This window comes from Lissotriton helveticus, chromosome 5_1 (genome assembly GCF_964261635.1).
Source record: "Lissotriton helveticus chromosome 5_1, aLisHel1.1, whole genome shotgun sequence".
Classification (NCBI taxonomy): Eukaryota; Metazoa; Chordata; class Amphibia; order Caudata; family Salamandridae; genus Lissotriton; species Lissotriton helveticus.
In genome coordinates, this window is record NC_136065.1 from 77,342,747 (window position 1) to 77,367,041 (window position 24,295).

The window sequence follows — 24,295 nt, forward strand, 5'->3', positions numbered from 1 at the left end:
GAACACACCACACTTACGAACGGACACCACACCGTAGGTTTTCAGTAAGTAACAAGTTCTTTATGAACAGAAAAAGGAATCAGCACTCTTATATACAAGCGATCGAGAGATCGTAAAGTCTCAGAGATTCGGTAACAGGGAAGCGTGACAGTCTTAGTCGTTCGGCCAGTACGATGCGTACCCTGCGCACAGCTCTCAATCCTCGAGCCGGGGGGATACGGAAGATGATAGTCGTGCTGGATGTCCTACTCGCTTCAGGTCGATTCAGTTCGTGTTGGTAGCGTCGATGGTCTAGCCAGACCAGAGCACTCCTCAAGCCGGGACGACGTCAGCAGGGCTCGATCCGGAGGATAGTTCTTGAGGAGCCGCGACCACGTCAGCAGGGCTCAGGAGGTTCGATGAGGATCTTTAAGGTTCAAGATCGAGCCACGACGAGGTCAGCAGGGCTCTGATGTTCCGGTTCCGTAGTTGCGAGGAAGAGCCGCGGCAGCGGGAAAGTGGGAGGGAAAACAAAAGAATAGCCATGGAAGAAAGGAAGAGGATGTTAGACCATGAGCGAGGTCTTAAGGAGCTGGAGCTAAGGAGTAGGCCCGGCTCAGATGGTGGCAGCAACTCGTCAAGACAGGCAGACAGAATCGTGCACATCCCTAAGAATGTGGGCAAGGAATTCAAGAAGGGGGTATGACATACAACGGTGGTTTTAGGGGTACGAGGCAGCAATCCGCATGAATGGGGTCCCTGGGAAGAATTGGGGAGCAGGATTGTGGCCTCTCTTTCCTGAAGAAGAGAGGGACACTTTAATAGCTTTGGGAAAGGGGTACACCTCACCTATCTAGGGATGTATGATGTAACAACGCAATCAAAATGATCGCAGTACATCACAACACATCTTTTACTACGCAAGTCGTTTCCACGACTTGCGCTGTAGGGTGCTGGACTTAGGAATAGTAAGATTTACTATTCCAACTCCAGCCTATGTACAGTAGGGAAGGTGTTGGAATAGTAAATCTACCATTCCTTAGTCTAGAGCGCCCTCCAGCGCAAGTCGTGGTAACGACTTGCGTTGTAAAAGACGCGTCGTAATAGCACCGCAGTGTTTTGACTGCGTTGTGAAGGTCGTTCACCCCTATCCAGACATGAAGGACGCCCTCCTCACTAAGTATGGTCTTACTCCTAAAAAGTAGAGGGACCAGTTTAGGTCCACTAAGAAGTCCGATGCCAACACATGGTTGTAGTGTGTGGATGTGTTTTGCCGATCGTTGGATGGCTGGGTAAAAGGCAGTAATGTGACAGATTATCAGGGGCTCTACAATTTGATTGCATGGGAGCACCTGTTCAGTCAGCAGAAAAGTGTGGGGGGGACAAGGGTAAAACACAGGAGTTCTCTAAAGGGCCCCAAAATAACATCCAAGGTAAAGGTTCCCATCCCCTCGGAGATAAGAAGCAAGTGGTCTGAACCAGAAAGCCGGCTGAGACCAGCCTCCTCAGATGTTTTGCATGTGACTAGGTGGGGCACATGATGGGGGCCCCCAGGTGCTCAAAGGGGCGCAGCCATCCACCAGTGGGCAGTCCAAAGCGTTGGCTAGTGTAGCAATTGGGGAGGAGGTGGAATACCCACAGGAGGGTGGGGACCCCGCAGAACTGACCCTCATCTCACTAGGGGACAGTGAGATGGTCCCAGGAAACCAGGTGCCCCCTAACACAAAAAAATACAGCACCCGGGCAACCATCAATGGGCAAAGGGTAGAGGCTCTCAGGGATACTGGAGCCAGTGTGACCTCAGTTCGTTGTCATCTGGTCTCTTAGAAGCAGGTAGTCCCAGGGGCATTCCACCAAGTAATTGCAGTCAACAAACCAGAGCACCAGCGTCTGGTGGCGCAAGTTCTCTTTGAGTGGGAGGGGGGGTGTCTAAGGTCCTTTGAGGGTAGTTGTGAGCCCTTCCATGCCTGTCGATTGTCTGCACGGTAACGAACTGGAGCAGTCCTTGTGGAAGGCTGTTGATCTCAGGTCCCACTTGGAAATGCTGGAGTTGCCAGGGTGGGCATGCGTGTCCACTCGGTCCATGGCGGCCAGAGCGGGTGATCAGAGGGACCCGGAGTCTGAAACAGTGGCCCAGGTCCCTGCCAAGAGAAAGGGCCAGGGGCACAGAAACCGGTCGCCAGAGTTCCCACGGCCCAGGAAGAGGCAGACCTTGAGGGGGGACGCCCCGGAGCCTACAGTGGAACAGGTAACTGGGGGACATCTCTGAGCTGACCCATTGGCAGCAAGAAGGGGTCCCACCATAGAGGAGTTCTGCCAGGAGCAGAAAGAGTGCACTCCTCTCGAGGGTCTGTGGCGGCAGGCCGCAGCCCAGGCGACTGGTGATCAGTCCGGGTCACATTGGATCTACTGGGAGAATGATCTCCTGTACAGCGAGCCTAAGGTCGCGGTACCTGGGTCAGCCCATGGGCTGGTGGTACCCCAGCGCTTCCGGACCTACTTACTGGGTCTGGCTCACAACGTGCCTTTGGCAGGACATTTGGGGCAGGACAAGACCTTTGACAGGCTTGTCACCCACTTCTTCTGGCCCCAAATGCAAAGGCAGTCGGATGTGCATTGTCGGTCTTGCCAAACTTGCCAGGCAAGTGGCAAGATTGGGAGGAAGGTCAAAGCTCCTCTCCAACCGTTCCCCATTGTTGGGACACCCTTCAAGAGGGTGAGGATGGACATTGTGGGGCCACTGGAGCCCAAGACAGCCATGGGCAACAGGTGCATCCTGGTCTTGGTGGACCATGCCACCCGGTACCCAGAGGCAATACCTCTCGGGACACGATAGCACCAGTGGTGAGCCGGGCGTTAATGGGGATCTTTTCCCGCTTGGGGTTCCCCAGAGAGGTGGTTTCTGACAGGGGGGCCAATTTCATATCAAAGTATATGACATCCCTGTGGAAGGAGTGTGGTGTTACTTACAAGTTCACCACCCCTTACCACCCCCAAGGTAACGGTCTGGTGGAAAGGTTCAACCAGACCTTGAAGGGCATGATCAAGGGTCTCACCGAACCTATGAGGCGTAAGTGGGACGTCATCTTACCGTGCCTTCTCTTTGCATCCCGGGAGGTACCCCAGAATTCTCTCTGGTTCAGTTCCTTTGAGTTACTGTACAATTACGCGGTGTGAGGACCTCTAAGCTTGGTGAAGGAAGGCTGGGGGGCCGCTCCCATTAAGACGCCCCAGGATATGTTTAGCTACATGCTGGCCTTCCAAAACCAAACTGCCCACTTCAGGAAACCCGCTCAGGCGAAGCTAGAGGCCAGCCAGGAAGAAATGAAGAAGTGGTATGACCAGAATGCCACTCTGGTCGAATTTTAACCTGGGCAAGGGGAGCGGAGCTAGCCGGCAAGCGAGATGGCCGCACTTTGAGCGAGCTCCTCGCCTGTGCCCGTATAATCCTACAAACCATCCTGCATCGTCATCCCCACCAACGCTGCTCCCCTGACTGGCAGCCAGGGACATCTGGGCACTGACCGACGGGGGTCTTGACATCAGCCGCGGCCCCGACACACAGCGACATCGGCCTGAACCCGCGGGCCTAGTGCTGCCGCTGCGGGCGGAGGCCTCGAGCCCGCGTACGAGTAAGGCCGTGACACAAGCTACGCACGGCGGCTGCACTGCCGGAAGGCCCGGCCCTCCTATAGCCGCCATCGCGGGTGCGGCCCTGTGGGCGGCTGCCCCGGGAGGACCTGAGGGGGTGAGACGCGGCTCCAACACATCCCCCTGGGCCCGGTTGGAGACGAAGGGCCGTATATGTGCCTGGAGGGTAGTATGAAGGCGGACCCCCACCTGCACGGCGGAACGACGTGAGTCTACTAGCGCTCACCTCCCAGCATAACTGAACACCCCTCTCTTTCATTGTTCCTGGTGGTGCAGTGGAGTGCAACTGTGACGCACCAGAACTTGCGGTCTGGACATAACTAGGAAGTAGCCCCATTAAATCTACCAACTACCGCAACTTTTATAAAATGCTCTTGGGGCCTGCCGCATATCATTTGAGGCCCACCATCACAGCCGCCTGTATGCCAGTGGGGAGGAGGACTGCCTTGACATAAATCTAGTGACAACAGCGCGACAGGTCAAGGGCCGCTACGCTACCCTACAGCGGCGTTTTTTTCCTGTATCCCGGATTGGTGGTACGCTCACGATGTGCTGACGGGTTGGCCTGGTAAGGACTAAGGGCCATATGTATCAAGATACCCATTTGCGATTCCCAAATAGCGAATTTTAAGAAATCGCTATTTGAGAATCGCAAATGGCTGTGTATGTACAAAATCTCTTTTTTTTGCGATTTCTTAGAATTCCGTAATTGCAATTTGCAAATTGCGAATCGCAATTAAGGAAGACTTTCCCATTCATTTCTATGGGCCAGGAGGCTCATAAGAATGAATGGGAAGTTATTCTCAATTTGCGATTCGCAATGTCACATGGCACTTTGAAAAATGCTAAAATGTGAATTTTTCAAGGAATTCGCAACTTACCACCAACTAGAAGTTGGTGGCATTTTGCTAATTTTTTTTGCTACATACATTGCATTTAAGGAATCGCAAAATTTGCGATTCCTTAAATGCAATTGCAAAATAAGGAATCGCTAATTTTGCGATTCCTTATTTTGCACCAGTTTTGCTTAATACATTCCATTTAGCAAATTTACATTCGCAAAGGCCGAAATTCAGCGAATTTCGGCCTTTGCGAATGCGAATTTGCATGATACATATGGCCCTAAGACACTAGTTTGAGGCGGCACGCTGCCCTCCCGGTGCCGGTGCCCCCGAGGGCTGACCGCTTCCCTGCAGCTACTGTAGTTTGAAGAGGCTCCACCATGGGGAAGCCGGACCGCAACCAGTCGAAATTATCCTTCGAGCAGACGAAGAAACAACAAGATAATGCCACGGAGTCATGGACCCCTTCCCCGCCCACAACGTCGGAGGCCAGTGGGATACTATACAGACCTCCCTCACGAACATAGATAGTAAAATCAACTCCCTGACGTACAGGGTAGATCGTATGTCGGAACGTCTAGATAGACACACTGAACGTATAAACATGGCAGAACGAAGGATTTCGGAGGCCGAGGACTCTCAAACGCAAATGGATGCGAAACAAACGAGGATGGAGAAGCAGCTGGTGACCATGGCGGCGAAGGCAGATCACTTGGAAGCCAGATCTAGAAGGTGCAATATCCGCCTGATGGGTGTTTCAGAAACCACGAACACAGGCCCAATGGAGCAATACATCGAGAAACTGCTGATTACCTTGTTGGGCCGAGACACTTTCTCGGATGTGTTTATCGTTGAAAGGGCGCACAGGTCACTGGCCCCGAGGCCGCCTACTGGGTCCAGGCCGCGGCCCATTATAGCCAAGATACTAAACTACAGAGACCGCGATGCAGCACTGCGAAAGGCCAGGGAAGTTGGTAAGCTTACCCACGAGGGGATGGAACTGTCGCTGTACCCGGACTTCACCTCAGCGGTACAAGAAGCACGGAAAAAATTCAAGGATGCGAAGGAGAAATTGCGTGAACTCAACATTCCCTATGCAATGCTGTATCCGGTGAGGCTCAAAATCACGGTGGAGGGCAAAACTCGGATCTTCAATGATACGGCGGAGGTGCAGAAATTCCTAAAAAAGAAAGCGAAACTGGGCGTGCGGAGAAGATCGCCACGTAGCAAACAGGGAGAGCAGCCGATCCTGTCTGATGTGGAATAGTCCTGTTCAGAGTCTGTAACGATTCCACTAGACGGTTGTACTCCTGAGTGATATCCTCAACTTTAAAGGACATTGGACATTGGTGATATGAACATACGTATGCAGCCGACGTCGCATCCAGATAAGTGGACATTAGTTTAATATGATGGGGGGCCCGTCTGTACTTCCTGATATGCTGGGGCCACTGGCGGCCCAATTCTGTAGTTAACTACTATTGCCATGGGGACTCATATAAGTGATACGACATAGATATGTGGGGACTGGATGAGGTTAACTAGCAGTGGGCTCAGACTCATGTAACCCTGGTTACAAGTAACGGGTGGGCAGCTCCGACCCTCCCGCGAGCACCGCACAGTTAATAGTATTAGTTCTTTTTAGGTCGAGCGTAGCGATGGACCTATTGTGAGCGTGTTCGGGGGAATGTGAGACAGCGTTGGTGCACGAGCGTTGGTGCACGCGCCTCACTGTCTCCGATTTGTCCGCGTGAGCGCGCCTCGCGCTTTTGTATGTGGCTGCCCGTCCCCTGGCTCCGAATCCCCGCAAACACGCAGGCACGCCCACAGACACATGCACGCAGGCAGGCACGCGCACACACACACACACTGCATACACACACACGCTCCGCACGAACCCCCCCCCCCCCCTCCCCCTTCACGCGCACACACACAGCCACGCACCCCCCCCTCACTCACAGGACAGGCTCACGCGCACACAGCCACGCACACACCCCCACCACCACTCACAGGCTCATCACGCGCGCACACAGCCCCCCTCTCCCCCACTCACCGGGTGTCTCAGGCTGCTCTCGTCCCCGCGGTGGTGGCGGCATTACACACGGACGCATTCATTTTTGGTAGGCACCGGGTGATTAGACGACTTGCCCAGAATTCCAGGATGCAGAGCTGACGCACTACGCCTCATTCAACGTCTCTCTAGCACAACAAGGATTTCCTGGAAGTCCGCCTTACGTCACAGAACGTACTCGCTCTCCCATTGGGCGTCCTTTCTGTCACGTGACATTGTTCAAAACCTATCCTTAGCCCTGTTCTCGTAGGACGGGAGTTGGACGGCGAAGCAAATACATTCTGGCATGAAAGGAGAACCCTAACTCGACATAAGTTATTTTTATTTATTTTACTGTGTGTGTGTGTGCATCAGTACAAAACATTGTAAGGCAACAGCAACCAACCAAGAACTGGGGTGCCCACCGAGGCATCTAAGCACACATCCAGTATTATAGCGCCTAATTCACCTCTCCTACCTATTTCCGCTATCTCTTCCCTACTCACCTCATCTCTCCCGCCAACCATTTCCCCCGCAGTCTCCAAACAACACTGGCCGTTTCCTGTTTGCTCAGTTCTTGTGCGATTCCAATTGTCAGATGTCAAAAGCTGCGCAGCGTTTTTATTTTAGTAATCTTCTGATAACATTGAATACGAATTACAGGACGAGGACGTCCAGTCTGAAAACAAAGGAATGTGCAGCCTAGTTAGGGATGGCTTCATCTAGCGAATAGCTTGTTTATTTTATGTAATAACTTTGGGATGACTCAGCTTCCTGGTAGCTGATGGGTTTAAAGCTGCTGGTTTCACATACGCTTTTTATTCTGCAACCCAGCTGCCTTTAAAGAGACTGTCTGTCTGAAGTGTTGGTGATATGTTCAGTTCATTTTGAAAAGGTGAACTACCTGCCTTGTTTCCTTTAATGTGCCATCCCTGACTTCTTTCTCAGAACTTTATCTTCAAAGTATCCCATTCTCGTGCATGCCTGGACAACTCTATCCACGCCCACTAAGTTATTCAGTTTCAGTTACGAGCAGCGGCGCGCACCGCTGCAGCTGATTTCACTTTTGCCGCTACTTGACCTTGCGCGCACCACTCGCGGGACGCTGCAGCTGCTTCCACTTTTGCCGCCATGCGTCCGAACAATATGTTGCTGCTTGCTCACCGTGTCATACGTCAGTCAGATTCTTTTTATGCTGAAATGGAAGCCCTTAAATGGAACTGCACTGTAAGGAGAACAGAAAACCATTTCAGCATGGGCAAACTTGTTTCAATTCTATGTCAGGACAGGAGGCTCCGATTATGCTTTCTCATTTCTTTAATGAAATGCTCAGCAGCCAATAAAAACAATCAAAAACTACATTTCCCATCAACACCTGGGAATGACCATAGAAACTACGCTATAAAAGGTCCAAACATTAGTCCTTCTTCCTCTTTCTTTGCTGCTCTGCAGCCAGTTAAGTCTCTTTACACTTAGTCTACTGCATTTGCTGATATTACTGTTTGTTGACTATTGTTAATGCACTTGCCTTGTATACCGCTGCTTTGTTTACCCATGTGCGCGGTGCTTGTGTATACTTTGAGCACTCGGTTCCTCTTCTCGTGTGTGCCGGTGTTTTCAGGCGTCCGTTAGCGGCGTGTCTTCTTGGGAGCGTGTGTTCGCCTCCCTGCGCCTGGCCGTTTGTGCCCGGTTGCTGTAGTGGAGTGGGAGCAGGGGTCGTCGGCTCACTCGGAGAGCGCGAGCGCTCTCGAGCCGGTGTATCAGTGGCAGCAGCGTCGCGCATGCGCGCTGCATTATTTCCGGCTTCAGGCTGTTTCTCCTCACGCCGGTTCAGTGAAGGAACGCTTTTACCAGCGCTCACGCCCACAGCCCTGAACTTTCGACCCCGTTCGACGCCGGAGCACAGGAAAGTGCTTTGGTTGCTACCTTGTGTGCATAGGCTCTGCCTAGAGTGAATATTGGTTGGCAGGCTTGTCTCCCTCCACATTTAATTTGTTTTGCCTTGAGTTTGATTCTTTCAACCTCAATTTAGCCTGCTTTGGGGTGGTCACTCCCCCTTAATTGTATCTTTGATACTCCATATCTGTGCCAGTCATCTTGTGGGCTCTGACTATCTGCACTCTAGTGCAATGGCGGATTACTATGACGCAGATGATGACTGTTTTTATAATGATGAAGAGGATGACTCTCTTGAATATAATCTGGTGGAGGAATTAGATAAGGGTGTGCAACTTTCAGTAAATAAGGCGCTTGTTCGGGCTATCAATCCCCTGAAACGCCATTTGAATCAGTATGCAGTGCAACAGGGCTGGTTACCTCCTTCCCAGACATCCACCAAATCGCCCCATAATCTACATAAGTCGGACTTTCAGAGGCTGGCAAAGACTTTGGCTTCGGAGAAGCCCAAATCTTCTGCGTCACACTATACGGAGGAGTCAGACCATGCTCATGCCTCTTCTGGTCAGGATTCTCCCCCTCCCAAGAAGCGTCTCCGCAAGGACCATTTTGTTGACGCCCCTGAGCGTCCTTCCCTACTGAATTTTGAGCCAGAGGACATTGTCCATCCAAACTCAACGTCACGGTTGCCCTCTCCGGCAGTGGCTGCTTATATTGGGGCGCACATTCGCCAACCATTTGAGGCGTCAGTCCGGGCCAGGCTACGTTCCGAGTGCCCGAGGCCGGACCTTGCGGACCACCTAGCAGAGACTCCGGAGGTGGACCCGATGATGGTCACCTACCTCAAGAAATATTCGAAAGATCCTAAAAAGGGCCTGGACCGTTCCTGGCGGTCTTGCCAGGATAAGTTACTGGACATGCTTGGCCCCCTTTCCAAGATCCTTGATCTAGGCTTCAAAGCTAAGGAAGCTTCAGCTCTCGTGAACCCGGATGAGCTCATAGAGTGGGCGCAGAGGGCTGTCTGCCAGCTGGGGAATGTTAATTGCGCAGGTTCTGCGGAAAGGCGTAGGTCCATTCTACTCAAGTTGGATCCCAAGTTGGCAGAATTGGCGACTTCAGAAGCTGGTCCAGAGGCGCAGGGCCTTTTATTTGGTCAACCATTTTTAAAGGAACTGACGAAATTTGTGTCCGCCTTCAGCGGAATTGAGAAGGCACAGGCATCCTTGCGCCGGGCCATGCGTCCGGTTTTTGCCAAGGCCGGACGACAACGGGGACGCTCGTTCGGCCGTGGGTCGCAGCAGCAGTCCCAGAGAGGAGCCTCGCAGCAGCGTGGTGGACAGTATGACTCAGGCTACTCCTCTCGTGCCAATTTCTACCCGTCCCGCAAAGGAAAGGGTCAATACGGCAAAGGGCGATCAGGTGGACAACAAGGCCATTACCAAGATTCCGGCGCAACAGGTGAGCCTAATTCAAGCATGCGATGTGATGTTGGGGGGCAGAGTGCAATTTTTCCTGAACAATTGGCGTATGATCTCCAACGATGCTTGGGTGCTAGAAACCGTTCAGGGTTTCAAAATAGAGTTCTATCACCCAATGCATCAGACCCGTCTTCCCCCTCCTATGCTTTTTTCCCGTCACTCTCAAGCCTGTCTATCAGACGAAATCGAGGTTCTCCTCAAAAAAGGAGCGATTGTTCCTACCGAATGCCATCCGAAGGGCTTTTTCAGCTCAGTCTTTCTGGTCGAGAAGAAAGGGGGCGGGTCTCGCCTGGTTCTCAACCTGAAAGACTTCAACAGCAGGGTGGTGTACAGACACTTCAAGAGGGAGGGCATCCATCTTTTGCGGGATCTCCTTCGGGAGGGAGATTGGATGGTCCGTCTGGACCTGAAGGACGCGTATCTGTCCATCCCGATTTACAGGCCCCATCGTCGATTTCTCCAGTTCCACTGGCTGGGGCATTGGTACGAGTATCAGGTTCTCCCCTTCGGCCTTTCGTCAGCACCATGGTGCTTCACGAAATTGCTGAGACCAGTTGTGGAACATCTGCGTTCACGGGGAGTCAGACTGATCATATATCTGGACGACATTCTTCTTATGGCGGATTGTCCTCTCAGGCTTCTGCAGCATCTGGAGTGGTCCATCGCACTCTTGCAGTCTGTAGGTTTTCTGGTCAATGTTCCGAAATAGGTTTTGGTCCCCACTCAATCTATAGATTTTCTGGGCTTTCAGATACACTCGGTGACTTGCCAACTTCTCTTGCCTGGTCAGAAGCTGCGCTACATAAGGAGGGAATTGACGTCTGTTATTTCCAAACAGACTGTGTCGTTGAGGTCGTTAGCACGTGTGGTTGGTCTTCTAGCGTCCTCCATTCAGGCGATCTTTCCGGGTCCTCTACACTACAGGGCGATGCAACGCCTAAAGATTCAGCATCTCCGGAAAGGCCTCCGCTATTCGGATCAGATTCCTATTTCAGAGGAAGTGCGGGGGGAGATGCAGTGGTGGCTGGACCACATGGAGGCCTGGAACGGTCGAGCCCTGTTCGGTTCGTCTCCGGAACTGGTGGTCGAATCCGATGCCAGCCAGTGGGGTTGGGGAGCCCGTTGCGGGTCTGTCTCGACGGGGGGCCGTTGGTCACCCCAGGAGTTGTCTCTCCACATAAATTGTCTGGAACTCCTAGCGGGTTCCTTTGCGATAAAGTGTTTTTCCCCCCTTCAGATGAGTTGTTGCATTCTTCTCCGAATGGACAATGTGTCCGCAGTCCGCTATGTCAACAAGCTGGGCGGGACTCGGTCCAAGGTATTGGCGGAGATAGCCAAGGATTTTTGGCATTTTTGTCTACAAAGGAAGATCACGGTTATTGCAGAATATCTTCCGAGTCGCAACAATCAGGTTGGGGATTGGCACTCCAGACATCTCCGGGATTTCAGCGACTGGAGACTTCATCCTCGAGTCTTCCGTGCCATTCTTCGGCAGTGGGGCCAGTGTCACCTGGATCTGTTTGCCTCTCGCCTCAACGCGCAACTTCCCCGGTTTTACAGTTAGAGACCGGATCCCTTGGCTCTGCCCACGGATGCTTTTCTTCAACAGTGGCCATCAACTCTTTGTTATGCGTTTCCCCCTTTTATGATGCTTCCCAGAGTGCTAGCTTACACCAAGCGGTTTCGAGCGGAGCTGATTCTGATTGCTCCTCTGTGGAGGGCTCAGGCGTGGTTCCCGGTTCTCCTGGAGATGTGTTGCGAATCTCCACTCCTTCTTCCCCTGAAGTGGAATCTGTTGCAGGATCCTCTCGGAGATCCGCATCCCCTCATTCTGTCCGGCTCTCTCCAGTTGCTGGCATGGCGAATCTCGGGGATCGTTGGTCGATCCCGGGCATTTCTAGCGACGCTGCCAAATTCATTAGTAACGCCTGGTCTCCCAATACTCACAAGCGATATCGAGGGGCTTGAAAACGCTGGTGTGATTGGTGTGTTCAACGGGAAGTTGATCCCGTTTCAGCAGATGTCAGTCTAATCATTAATTTTTTGACTTCCCTGGCCACTTTCGGTCTGGCCTATAGGACAGTTAATAGTTTTCGTTCGGCTATTTCTGCTGGACACGTCCAGATTGATGGTAAACCTGTTGGTGAACATCATTTACTTTCCAAACTGCTTGAAGGGATTCGTCTTGCGAAACCTCCCACTCCTAAATATGTTTCTTTATGGGATGTTTCTGTTGTACTGAGGTTTTTGGAGGCTTGGCCTTCTAATCTTTTCTTGTCTCGTAAACAGTTGTCTGCAAAATTGACCATGTTACTGTGTCTAGTATCGTGCAAACGCGTTTCTGATATCCGCGCTTTGGACCTTGCGGGTCGCAGTTTCACCCCTGAGGGTGTCACGTTCACTCTCTCTAGGAGGACTAAGTCCAACACTTCCTCCATTACTTATCCTTCTTTTCCTGATCATCTCAATCTTTGTGTTGTCCAGTGTTTGAAGGATTATGAGGTGAGTACCGCTTCTTTGCGTACGGACATGCAAGGTCAATTGTTGATTGCCTTGCAGAAGCCTTTTCGCCCTGTTGCACCGGCTACTCTGGCTCGCTGGGTGCGCTGGCTCATGTCCGAGGCGGGCATTGATGTTTCTGTGTTTGGGGCACATTCTGCAAGAGGGGCAATGGCCTCTAAGGCTTTTTCCATGGGTGTCACTCTATTTGATATTATGAAGGCTGCTGATTGGTCTTCAGACTCTGTTTTCAAAAAGTTTTATTATAAACCTATTGTTAGTGTTGCTTCTGTTGTGGTGGATAAGCTTTAAACAAGCATAATCGGAGCCTCCTGTCCTGACATAGAATTCAAAATTTGCAAACATTCGTGACAAGAATTTTCAATTCTATTAAGGACTAGGAGGCGAGGATTATCCCACCCTTTTTTATGACTCTGTTGCATGGTTATGTACTGTATAATGATTACATTCTGATACAAGTCTATTTTTCCTTGTTCTTTCCCGACCTGACTTGCTTTGATTTTTCTCCATTATTTGGATGTTATGGCTCTGTATCTTTTTCAGGTTCAGACCAGAAATGATGATCTTCGTCTTTGGGAGTCTCCTGTGTTTCCTAGTTCTCGGACCCAGGGTTCCTCGATCTTCTGCTTCAAGATCCTTTGGATTTCTGCGGCATGTTTGGAACTGTTTTTGTTGATTTACTTGGGATTGTTTTTCGATATGGAACTGTTTCCACAAAGAAAGAGGAAGAAGGACTAATGTTTGGACCTTTTATAGCGTAGTCTCTATGGTCATTCCCAGGTGTTGATGGGAAATGTAGTTTTTGATTGTTTTTATTGGCTGCTGAGCATTTCATTAAAGAAATGAGAAAGCATAATCCTCGCCTCCTAGTCCTTAATAGAATTGAAAATTCTTGTCACGAATGTTTGCAAATTTTGAATTATACCACCTCGAGAAAAATCACTTTTCATTTTGCCTTGCACTTTTCCCCCCTTTCAGGCTAAAGAGGCACACTTGCACTTAAATTCTAATGGCCTTTAGAATAAGGCTATGCTTGTTGAGGAGCTGTGAAATTGTATTTTTGTGTTTTATATTGCATGGCACAGAGCGCGTCCCCGTTCATCCCTTTGTAACTTGGATGAATAAATCCTTTTAATTGCTCCACAGAAAGGGGGGGGGGGTCACAACACCAGACAGATTGTTGAAATGGAATCCAACTGCTGCTAATGTTATTTGTATTAAAAATTAAAACCTCACCGAAGAACGTTGTGCGAGGGTTGAAATCCACTGCTATTGCAGGTCATTAATTCTTTACATTCCGGAGTGTATTCTGTGACCTTTTGCGTTTCATGTGCGTGTTGGTGTGCTCCACCGAAGCACCCCGGCACGCTGAGGCAGAGCCTTGGAAGACCAGGATTTTACCCGATGTAGGCTTTGGCGTCACATCATTATTTCCGAAAAGATACAGGATCCTGTAGGTAATTATTTCTACTCGTTACAGACTTACTCACTGTAGTTTTTCAAGCTAGCCGGGCTGATAAGAGGTGTTACCTCGAAACCGGGCCGGTCCTCGGATGCTTGTTTCCGTTCTGGGAAGGACATGGCTTTTGTAGTTCGGACTGGACTGTTCCCATGGGGCACAGGGTCAGCGCTGATTTGCATATCGCCATTGTCTAACCCAGGGTGGTGTGGAGTGGAAAAACGATGGATTTGGGCCCAGATCTTTGGACTGGGGTGAATGTGTGACATTGATCCACATTCTGTCCATCACTGTTGTGTTTGCAATTACCGCTCTAAGTGTACTGGGGATGCTCAGACGTGAGTCCCAGGCACTCCACACCACTGGAGTCAAGCTAGCCGGGCTGATGAGAGGTGTTACCTCGAAACCGGGCCGGTCCTCGGATGCTTGATTCCGTTCTGGGAAGGACATGGCTTTTGTAGTTCGGACTGGACTGTTCCCATGGGGCACAGGGTCAGCGCTGATTTGCATATCGCCATTGTCTAACCCAGGGTGGTGTGGAGTGGAAAAACGATGGATTTGGGCCCAGATCTTTGGACTGGGTTGAATGTGTGACATTGATCCACATTCTGTCCATCACTGTTGTGTTTGCAATTACCGCTCTAAGTGTACTGGGGATGCTCAGACGTGAGTCCCAGGCACTCCACACCACTGGAGTCAAGCTAGCCGGGCTGATGAGAGGTGTTACCTCGAAACCGGGCCGGTCCTCGGATGCTTGATTCCGTTCTGGGAAGGACATGGCTTTTGTAGTTCGGACTGGACTGTTCCCATGGGGCACAGGGTCAGCGCTGATTTGCATATCGCCATTGTCTAACCCAGGGTGGGGTGGGGTGGAAAAACGATGGATTTGGGCCCAGATCTTTGGACTGGGGTGAATGTGTGACATTGATCCACATTCTGTCCATCACTGTTGTGTTTGCAATTACCGCTCTAAGTGTACTGGGGATGCTCAGACGTGAGTCCCAGGCACTCCACACCACTGGAGTCAAGCTAGCCGGGCTGATGAGAGGTGTTACCTCGAAACCGGGCCGGTCCTCGGATGCTTGATTCCGTTCTGGGAAGGACATGGCTTTTGTAGTTCGGACTGGACTGTTCCCATGGGGCACAGGGTCAGCGCTGATTTGCATATCGCCATTGTCTAACCCAGGGTGGTGTGGAGTGGAAAAACGATGGATTTGGGCCCAGATCTTTGGACTGGGGTGAATGTGTGACATTGATCCACATTCTGTCCATCACTGTTGTGTTTGCAATTACCGCTCATTTGGACTGGCATCCTCCTATTCATCATATGCCAGAGGGGTCCTAATCTGGGTGAAACGGTCCGTACCATTTACACACATTAAATCTATACGGGACGACCACGGACGCTATGTGATATTACAAGGGAACTAAGGGGGCACCACATTAACTATAGTGAATGTTTATGGTCCGAATACGGATGACCCCGTTTTTTATGCCCAACTTTGGTCGGTGCTGAGGGAAATGCAACCTGACACAGTGATCTGGGGAGGCGACTTCAATACATGCCTAGTCCCTGCCATAGAGAGATCATCTGGCATAGACCGGTATGGTAAGCGGTCGGCTAAAGTCCTGCAAGATGGGATGTCCGACTGGAACCTGGTGGACATATGGAGGCAGAGGAACCCTACTAAAAGGGAGGGTACCTGTTTTTCGGCAACGCATCTTACATGGTCCAGACTGGACTACTGGTTAGTCACTCAAGACATTTGCACATGGGCTGTCGGGGTATCACACATGCCTAAAACCCTCTCAGACCACGCACCGGTCTTACTTACATTAAATATCCAGACACATACACCGAGACAATTCACGTGGCGATTGAGACCCTCGGCGCTACAAAATCAGGTGTTCCGGGAGGACCTGCGGCAGGCAATCGTGAGTTTCTTTGAGACTAATACTGGCTCAGTTCAAAGTACACAAACCCTATGGGAAGCCTTTAAGGTCACGGTTAGTGGCCACTGTATAGGTGCCCATGTGGGTATACTGCGTGATATACAGCGCCAACTGGAAAATACTGAGAGGGCCATCCGGGCCCTTGAACGCAGTTATCAGCTACAGCCCTCCGGAGCACTATTGACAGACATATGGGAGCAGATTAATACATATAATGATTTTGCCGCGGACGAAGTCCAATATCTTTCGCGCAAATATGTGGCACGTAGCTATGGTGAAGGTGGCAGACCTGGCAGGGCTTTGGCATACAAAATTAGGCCTGTACACAATACGGCACACATTACCGAAATTAGGGATGCTAGCAATACCCGAGTGTATGACACACCAGCCATACTCAATTGCTTTACAGACTACTACACGCAGCTATACACGGCTAGAGTTACCCCTCCCGCTTCTGATATAAGAGAATATTTCAATGATATAGGCCTCGCTTGGGTATCTGATACACTTTTTTTTTTTTTTTTTAATATTTTTATTGATGTTAGCAGGATGGCAAAATAAGACGAAAACAGCAAAAGTTCATAGATAAATTCATGCAAATGTATACACTAAGAAACCAGTAAATTATAAATGCTATAGACAAAATAATTCTGATATAAAAAACACGGTAAAAAAAGGAGTTCCATTTACAGAATTACACCAGAGAGGTTTAGCAATCATACAAAATTATAACAATATAAAGTTTTTAATCTAGGAAAGTGCCCCAGATTTTATTAAATTTAATCAATGAGCGTGTTCCCCTGAGATTTGCTAAAGCTAGCTCCATAGCATGTATTTCTGTTACTAAAGTCCACCACTTCCAAACCGTCGGTGGTTCTAGATCTATCCAAGCCCTGGCCAGAATTAATTTGGCACATAAGAGAAGTATAGTAAAGAATTTATTATTTAATGCCAGTGGAATAGATCGGAATAGGTATACAAATTTTGGTAGGACTTTCATTTTAATAAGGTTTATTCTACTTATCATATTTAAAGGTAGTTTGTTCCATTTTTTCAAAATAAGGGTAGTTTTTTTGGTCAGATTATTATAGTTTATATTATTAATATCTTGTAGTCTAGCTGTTAATTTAACCCCTAAATACGTGGCCTCTTTACAGATCTCGGGAATAGGGACCGTGGGGGAGTAATTCGCTAAGACTTGCGTCTTTTGACGGTTAAGCTTATAGCCTGACACCTTCCCAAATTTCCCAGCCTCAATATAGATTCCTTTCAAGGCTTTGGCAATGTCCGTGGTATATACAGCAATGTCGTCAGCATAAGCTGTCATTTTCAGCTCCTGTGAGCTGGAGCTAAATGGGACAATCAGATTTTGAGAGTGAAGGGCGAGTAAAAAAGGTTCAAGTGAGAGGGCAAATAAAAGGGGTGAAAGAGGACAGCCTTGCCGAGTCCCACGCATAATAGGGAATTCTGATGAGGTCAGACCCCCATAGCTGATGCAAGCAGTTGGTTTGTCATAAAGTGCTTTTATACCCTTGAGAAAGTTTCCCCCGAGACCCATTTTAGACAGCGCACACCAGAGATAAGTCCACCCCACTCGGTCAAAAGCCTTTTCGGCGTCTAGTAATATCATGCCGAGTGGGGTGGATTCAACCTCCGCGATGTCAAACGCCGTGATCGCCATATTTACATGCGTAGTTGTATCTCTCCCAGAGATAAAGCCATGTTGTTGCGGGTTAACAATCTTGGGCATAAATGGGGCTAATCTATGTGCCATGATTTTAGCGAATATTTTCGCGTCAGTATTTATCAGAGAGATGGGTCGATATGACCCTCTCTCTTCCTTGGGTTTGCCTTTTCTTAAAAAAAAGATTATTTTTGTCCTATTCCAAGATTTAGGAGCCAATCCATTTAGTCCGATCGATTGTATAACTTCTAACAGTAGCTGTTCTAATTCTGGGCTACAAATTTTATAGAGTTCCAAGGGTATCGTGTCCTCTCCTGCCGCTTTCCCTGTTGGTAGAGAATTGATAGCCTGTTGTAATTCGATCAGTGATATGACGTTAGAAAGTGCGCCCAAGCCTAATAAGTTCCCTATATTCACTGGGTATTCTTCTACATATTCCTCAATTAAACCTATATCGGCAGGGCTATCTGGAGTATATAAGTTTCTGTAATATTCGGCAAATTGATCGAGAATATCTTGTGGCTGGCTATATAATTTGTTCCCTTGTCCTCGGATATTAGAAATTAAAGTATCTGCTCTATCTTCTGCTACTTTATAGGCTAGGATTCTACCAATTTTGTCTCCACCCTCGTATTGAGTTATTTTAAATTTATAGATCCTTGCACTGTTTTTCCTAGTAAAGTTAGATTTTATATCAGTTTTCAATACGCTAAGTTTTAAATTAATTTCCATAACTGCTGGGGAGTTAAGCTGTAGAGCTTTAACTAATAAGTCTTCTTGTTTTGTTATACTATCTAGTAATGTGACCTTGTGTTGCTTCTGTTCTGCGTTTTGCCTGAGAACATAGGCTTGAGTAAACCCCCTAATGCTTGCCTTGCAGGAGTCCCATACCATACAACACCCAGTTGAGTTTCTATTAATAGTTATAAATTCGTTGAGATGGGTTTTAAGTTGCATCACATAATTTAAATCTGAGAGTAAATGTCTTGGAAAAGAAAATGGCCTAGGTGGTGTCCACGTGTTTCGTGTATCGAATATCATTATTACTGCGTTATGATCGGATGTTATCCGGGGACAAAGGGTCATAGAGCCAGCCTGTAATAATTTGTCGCTGACTAGGGCCATATCTAATCTGGTGCACATCTTGTGGGGTGCAGAGTAATATGTAAAACCAGGTACAGTTGGGTGCAGATGTCTTCAAGCATCTTTAATGTTATGTGTCCGACATATGTCTAATATAGATGTCCTGGTCCTGTGCATCCTTTGATGAGCATGCGGCTTAGTTGTGTCAATTTTGTAGTCCATAATGCAGTTAAAATCCCCCATTATAATGATTTCCCCCTCCCAGTCCAAAAGTTTCACATTTAATTGATCAAAGTGCTTTGGTTCATCTATATTTGGGCCATAGACTACGCATAAAACATATTTGGTATTTACATAGTTAATTTGCGCTATGACCCATCTGCCATCCTTGTCATGGGCAGTTTGGAGTACTTCTACCCTAAATCGCTTATCCTTAAGGATAGCAACTCCTCTTGTAGGATTCCCGAAGGTAGAGCAAACCAAAACTTCATACCCCAATTGATTTAGGATTTTCCTATCTTTCCGTATGATATGGGTTTCTGATAATAAGCAAAAATGAGGATTATGTAGCTTCAGTTCCTCTGATACTGAAGATCTTTTGTTTTTGCTATTAAGCCCTGCCAAGCTAGACATTTTATTAAATGCATTTAAATGTCAATTGATATGTTGCGCCCCTCTTCAGATAACCAAATAATAAAGCTTGTTCTCTCAAGCCTCTAAAGCAAACGAAAATGCCATCAAAAAACAATAATTTGCAAACTTTATCAGATTGTTTCCCCTTGTCATCCTGCACACAATTTTTACTATATTTCCCCCCCCCTATCTCCCCTTGCCCCCATCTTGCGGAGATACGGTCCCTCCCCCCTCCCCCCTCCCACCCCCCTGGCTCTCACCCCGGCCGGGGAAGAACCACCCTCCAGTGAACGCTGCCGTTGGTGAGGCAGCGCGTGTGGTGACGCACCCTATGTCACTCCTACCCCCCTCCACCTTCCTAAAGCAACCTTCGTTGTACGTGCTAAGAAAAAAGTAGCATAAGTCTTTTCTTTTCACATTTCCCCCCCTCTAATTTCGTGGATTTGTACCCCCCAAACTCCCATTAGATAGCTTGTTCGTCAGCCTTCATGCTGGTGTCAATTATTTCTATGTCTAACTCTGACTAGAGATAATGCTGGAGAGATAATTCTCTGCTTCCTTAACATCGTTGAAGGTATGTGTTCGTTCATTTCTTATAACCTTTAGGCGAGCAGGTTCTTGGAGGAATACTTGCCCGCCGTGGGCCTTAATTGGATCCATCAATTTACGAAACTGCCACCTCCTGTCCATGGTGTCCCTACTGAGATCAGATCGTGCAAAGAACGAAAACTCTCCTACAGCTATTGGGGAGTTAGGGCGGGCTCTCTGCCAAACCGCTTGGCGTAGGAGAAAGTTGCCGAAATATATTAGAAAGGGACGTGGGAATTGATTTTCTCTATTCCTCTGAACCAGAGGTAAGCGATGAGCCCTTTGGATTTGCGAGTCCCAATCCCAATCTGCCAAGTCCGGAAAGGCCTTCTGAAGGACCCCTACAATGTAGGCTCTAGGGTCTGAGCCCTCTGATCTCTCCGGAATACCAAAAAGTCTTAGATTAGAACGCCTTTGCCGATTCTCCAAGTCCTCAACCTTTAGCTGTAGTACTTTCAACTGGTCGTCGTGTTTTTCCACTGTTCCTACCATTTTGGTATTTGTCTCCTCCACCTGTACCACCCGTTCCTGTAGTTCTATAGTTTCTTGAGAAATCCCCCCAATTTTAGCGGTAAGATCTTGTAAAGAGGATTGCATCTTGTTATTGTCTTCTCTGAGTTGGAGATAGTATTCCTGTGCTTCTGCCCGTTGATTGCTCAATTGTTTACTCAAAATCGTAAGAATTTCATCCAGAGAGGAAATGTCAGCTTCCGCGCTTCTTGAGTCCGTTGTAGGAGAAACTAGAGCAGGGCCCGAGGGTGTCTCCATAATAGAGGAAGTACTTGTTGTTGCATGGGAGGACGGTTGAGTGGCTGCTGGCAAAGTGTTGGCTTCATCTAATGAGGTTAGCTCCAAGTTATTAGGTGATCCGTTGGCCTGCTCTTGAGGTTGTAACTCTTCTATCTGATCCACCAGGGATGTAATATCAGGGCTGATCAAAGTGCTTTTTTCCGGGGAGATCGTTATTGGCAAAGAGTCTGTAGGGCTTCCACCTGATAGCCTTAATGTCATAGTTTTAACCAAGCCCTTTGCTACAATCCAATTTCTGAGCGGGCTTTTCTCTGAGATATGCTTCTTCAGGGCTAAATTATTGCTTGTCTTTTGTTTTAGCCATTTGGAAATAGCGCCGGCCTTGTTGCTTTTCTTTGCCCTTGGTTTGCCCTTATTTTTATTCTTAGAGGTGCACCCCCCCGTTGATAGATCAGCTGAAATATCATCTTCGGTTTCTGATTCAACCTCGTAGTCCTCTTAGGAATCCAGCTCAGTATCCACTGAATTCGACGTGTGTACTATGTTTTCTTTTAGTGCCCCGAGCTCATTACCCTGAGCTTCTGGTATCACCTCTAAGTTGCTTAAGGTTAAATCGCCAGTTTTGTCCGTTTTAGGGTTTAAACCTTTAATCTGTGACCCGGTTGAAAAAATGGGCTACCGTCGAAATTGCCGTTGGAGAAGCAGTGACGGGAGCAGTTGAAGAGGTAGAAGAGGTAACTGCCGAGATCGGGGCAGTCACTACCGCCGTTGTAGCCGTGGCCGTAGCTGCCACTACCGCCTGTTTACTATTCCGTGTCTGGCGTGGCGGCATTTGTGCAGGGTTCTTCGGAGACATCCTCCGGATCCAGTGCACGCCGGCAGTCACTCGCCGACTGGTAATGGGACCAGAGCAGCCGATCCCAGAGTTGCTGATCCGCGCTCCCAACAACCGCCGTAGCAGCCAAGCAGCCTCAAAGAGCAGAAGCATCGGTTAGTCAGGACACAGAAGCCGTCGTTAGAGGGTCTATACAAGTCAGATCTGGTGTAGCCCCATCAATGTAACATCGAAGTTCCCCGTCCTCGTAGGTTCTAGGAAGGAGAGGTGAGTGGAGCTCACAGGTGAGTCAGCCGGCGCGGACCCTCACTCCGCCATTTTGGATCCGCCTTTGGAAGGAAATCATTGACGCTTTTAACTCTCTTCCTAATAATAAGGCTCCGGGCCTAGATGGGCTCCCGGGAGAATTTTATAAAGAATATCGCGACTTACTAGTGCCTTACGTTGCAGAAATGCTTGAGGAAGCGTACAAGGAAGGCACACTTCCGACCACTCTTTCGGAAGCATTGTTGATAGCGCTCCCCAAGCCGGGGAAAGATCCACAGTACTGTGATTCATGCCGGCCTTTATCTTTAATTAACATAGATGGGAAAATACTGGCAAAAATAATAGCAAATAGAATACAACCACTCCTTTGCAACTTGGTGCTACCTGATGAAGCAGGCTTTATGCCAACACGATCCACGGCCCAAAACTTGCGCACCATTTTCTCTCTATACCATCACCTAGACCCAGACGTGCCAGCGGCTGCAGCCCTGCTGGACGCGGCTAAGGCGTTTGACTCAGTGGAATGGGGTTTTCGTCACTCTGCGTACGATGGGGTTCCCAGAACCTTTCCTAAAGTGGATTTACCTATTGTATACGGCTCCAAAAGCAAGGGTCCGCATCAACGGCCTAACATCTGCCCCCACCACGATCACAAGAGGGACGAGACAGTGGTGCCCACTGTCACCTATGCTCTTTGCCCTGATTCTTGAGCCACTGGCTTGTAAGATTCGGCAGAACCACTCCGCCACGGCCCTACAATTCACTCTTCGACCTATTGGCATTTCGCTATATGCGGACGACATGGTCCTCTATACAACACAACCGGATGAGAACCTGAACCCCCTCATTCGAGTATACGTACAATATGAACAATACGCGGGTCTCTGCATAAACTGGGATAAATCAGTAGTAATTCCGCTCACTGAAGGTACGGTGGCATCAGAACTAGACTACCCACTAAAATGGTGTGTTGACCCGGTTAGGTACCTGGGGATATGGATACACAGAGACCCAGAGGTGGTTCTCGGGGAAAATTACGGCACGGCAATGACAAGACTGGAGGATCAGGTTGACAGGTGGATCAAACTGCCACTTTCCTTGGCAGATAGGATAGCGCTCCAGAAAATGATTGTCCTACCCAGATTTGTGTATTTATTCTGGAATGTTCCTATCTGGCTAACAAATTCCTTCTTTGACAGACTACGTTCTGTACTCCAGAAATTGTCCTGGGCCGGTAAACAGGCTAGAATAAGTTGGAAGGTCCTCGCCCAACCATACCACATGGGAGGCTTTGAGGCGCCCGACTTCCAACTCAATTACATTTGTGCGCAGCCCCAACATGCACACTATTGGACGAGATCACATACCTTCATCCTGCACGTTACGGTGGAAAGTGATAGTATTTCCCCCATGCCGCTGATGGCACTACTGGCCAACCCGATACGACATACACCACATGACACAGTACATCTGGCTAAGACTACCTCGAGAGCATGGCACACATTGGCGCGCAGAGCGAATAAATTGCCAATATACGCACGAGCACTACCAACAGCCAATCACCCCCAGCTTACGGTGACACAAGAACCAAACATGCAGACACTCCTGGTGGACATGGGTTTCCAAACCCTAGGCCAAGCGTTTCCACATACAACATTTCTTAAATGGTCAGACCCTGCCTTATGTGCCCACCAGACCCCTATGAAAAATGTTGTATATCTGTGCTTTCGTGCGGCCCTAAGGGCGTTCTACGCCTCGTTCCCAACTGAGCCCGAACAGCTGTTGTCACTGCAGATACTCCGGACGTCCCCTACTCGAAAAAACCTAGTGTCTCGACTATACACTGCTGCTCCATATGAACAGGCTGATGTGCCTACGATGGCAAGGGCTAGGTGGGAGCGGTCACTAGGCGAACCTATTGACGAACAAGATTGGTACTATAGCTGTACGCAACTCACACTTCTCACATCTAACTGTAACCTGTGCATTATACACTTTAAATTCATTCATATAATCTATTACACCCCACAAAAGCTACACAGATTGGGACTTCGGAACACTGACTCCTGCTGCCGGTGGGCTGCGGCAGATGCAGATTTCATGCACGTAGCCTGGTCCTGCCCTGTCTTACAGCCGTATTGGCATGCAGTCACTGCTGCGTTAAGTACCATGCTCTCGGAATGCATCCCAAACTCGCCCTTGACTTGCCCACTGGGTATCAAAAAGCTCAAACACGCTAGGCGTAGGAAGTTCTTGGCAGTGGCATTACTCCTTGCAAAACGGCGCATGGCAATGAAATGGTGGAGCAAGAGGCCACCTAGACTGAAGGACTGGATAATAGATATGACCTATTGTAAGACAACACTAGAGAGTTATGCGGAAGTCCTACCACTAGCTTCCCGACCAAGAGACTTTTGGGAACCATTTGTGCAATACTTGCAAAACGCTGTAGACTAACTGTACTGGACGGGCGCATGGCCTGGGTTGGGAGACTGATATAAGCATGTGATATTGATGGAGATGTGAAACTGCATGCAAGTCGAAGATGTGGAATATAGAACGCCCAACGCATGTTGATATCATTGTCATATGTAATACTAGCAGCCCGTCCCGCCGTTGTCCGGGTA

General features: G+C 48.9%; 1 protein-coding gene across 1 annotated transcript in view; it reads right to left on the reverse strand.

Moving 5' to 3' along the window:
• Window positions 1-24,295, reverse strand: part of LOC144752391 (E3 ubiquitin-protein ligase TRIM39-like) — a 215,574-nt gene that overhangs the window by 145,016 nt on the left and 46,263 nt on the right. Inside the window, exon 4 of the mRNA XM_078640325.1 lies at window positions 20,162-20,989. Coding sequence (XP_078496451.1) covers window positions 20,162-20,989 — 828 coding nt within the window. The remainder of the gene's footprint in view (window positions 1-20,161; window positions 20,990-24,295) is intronic.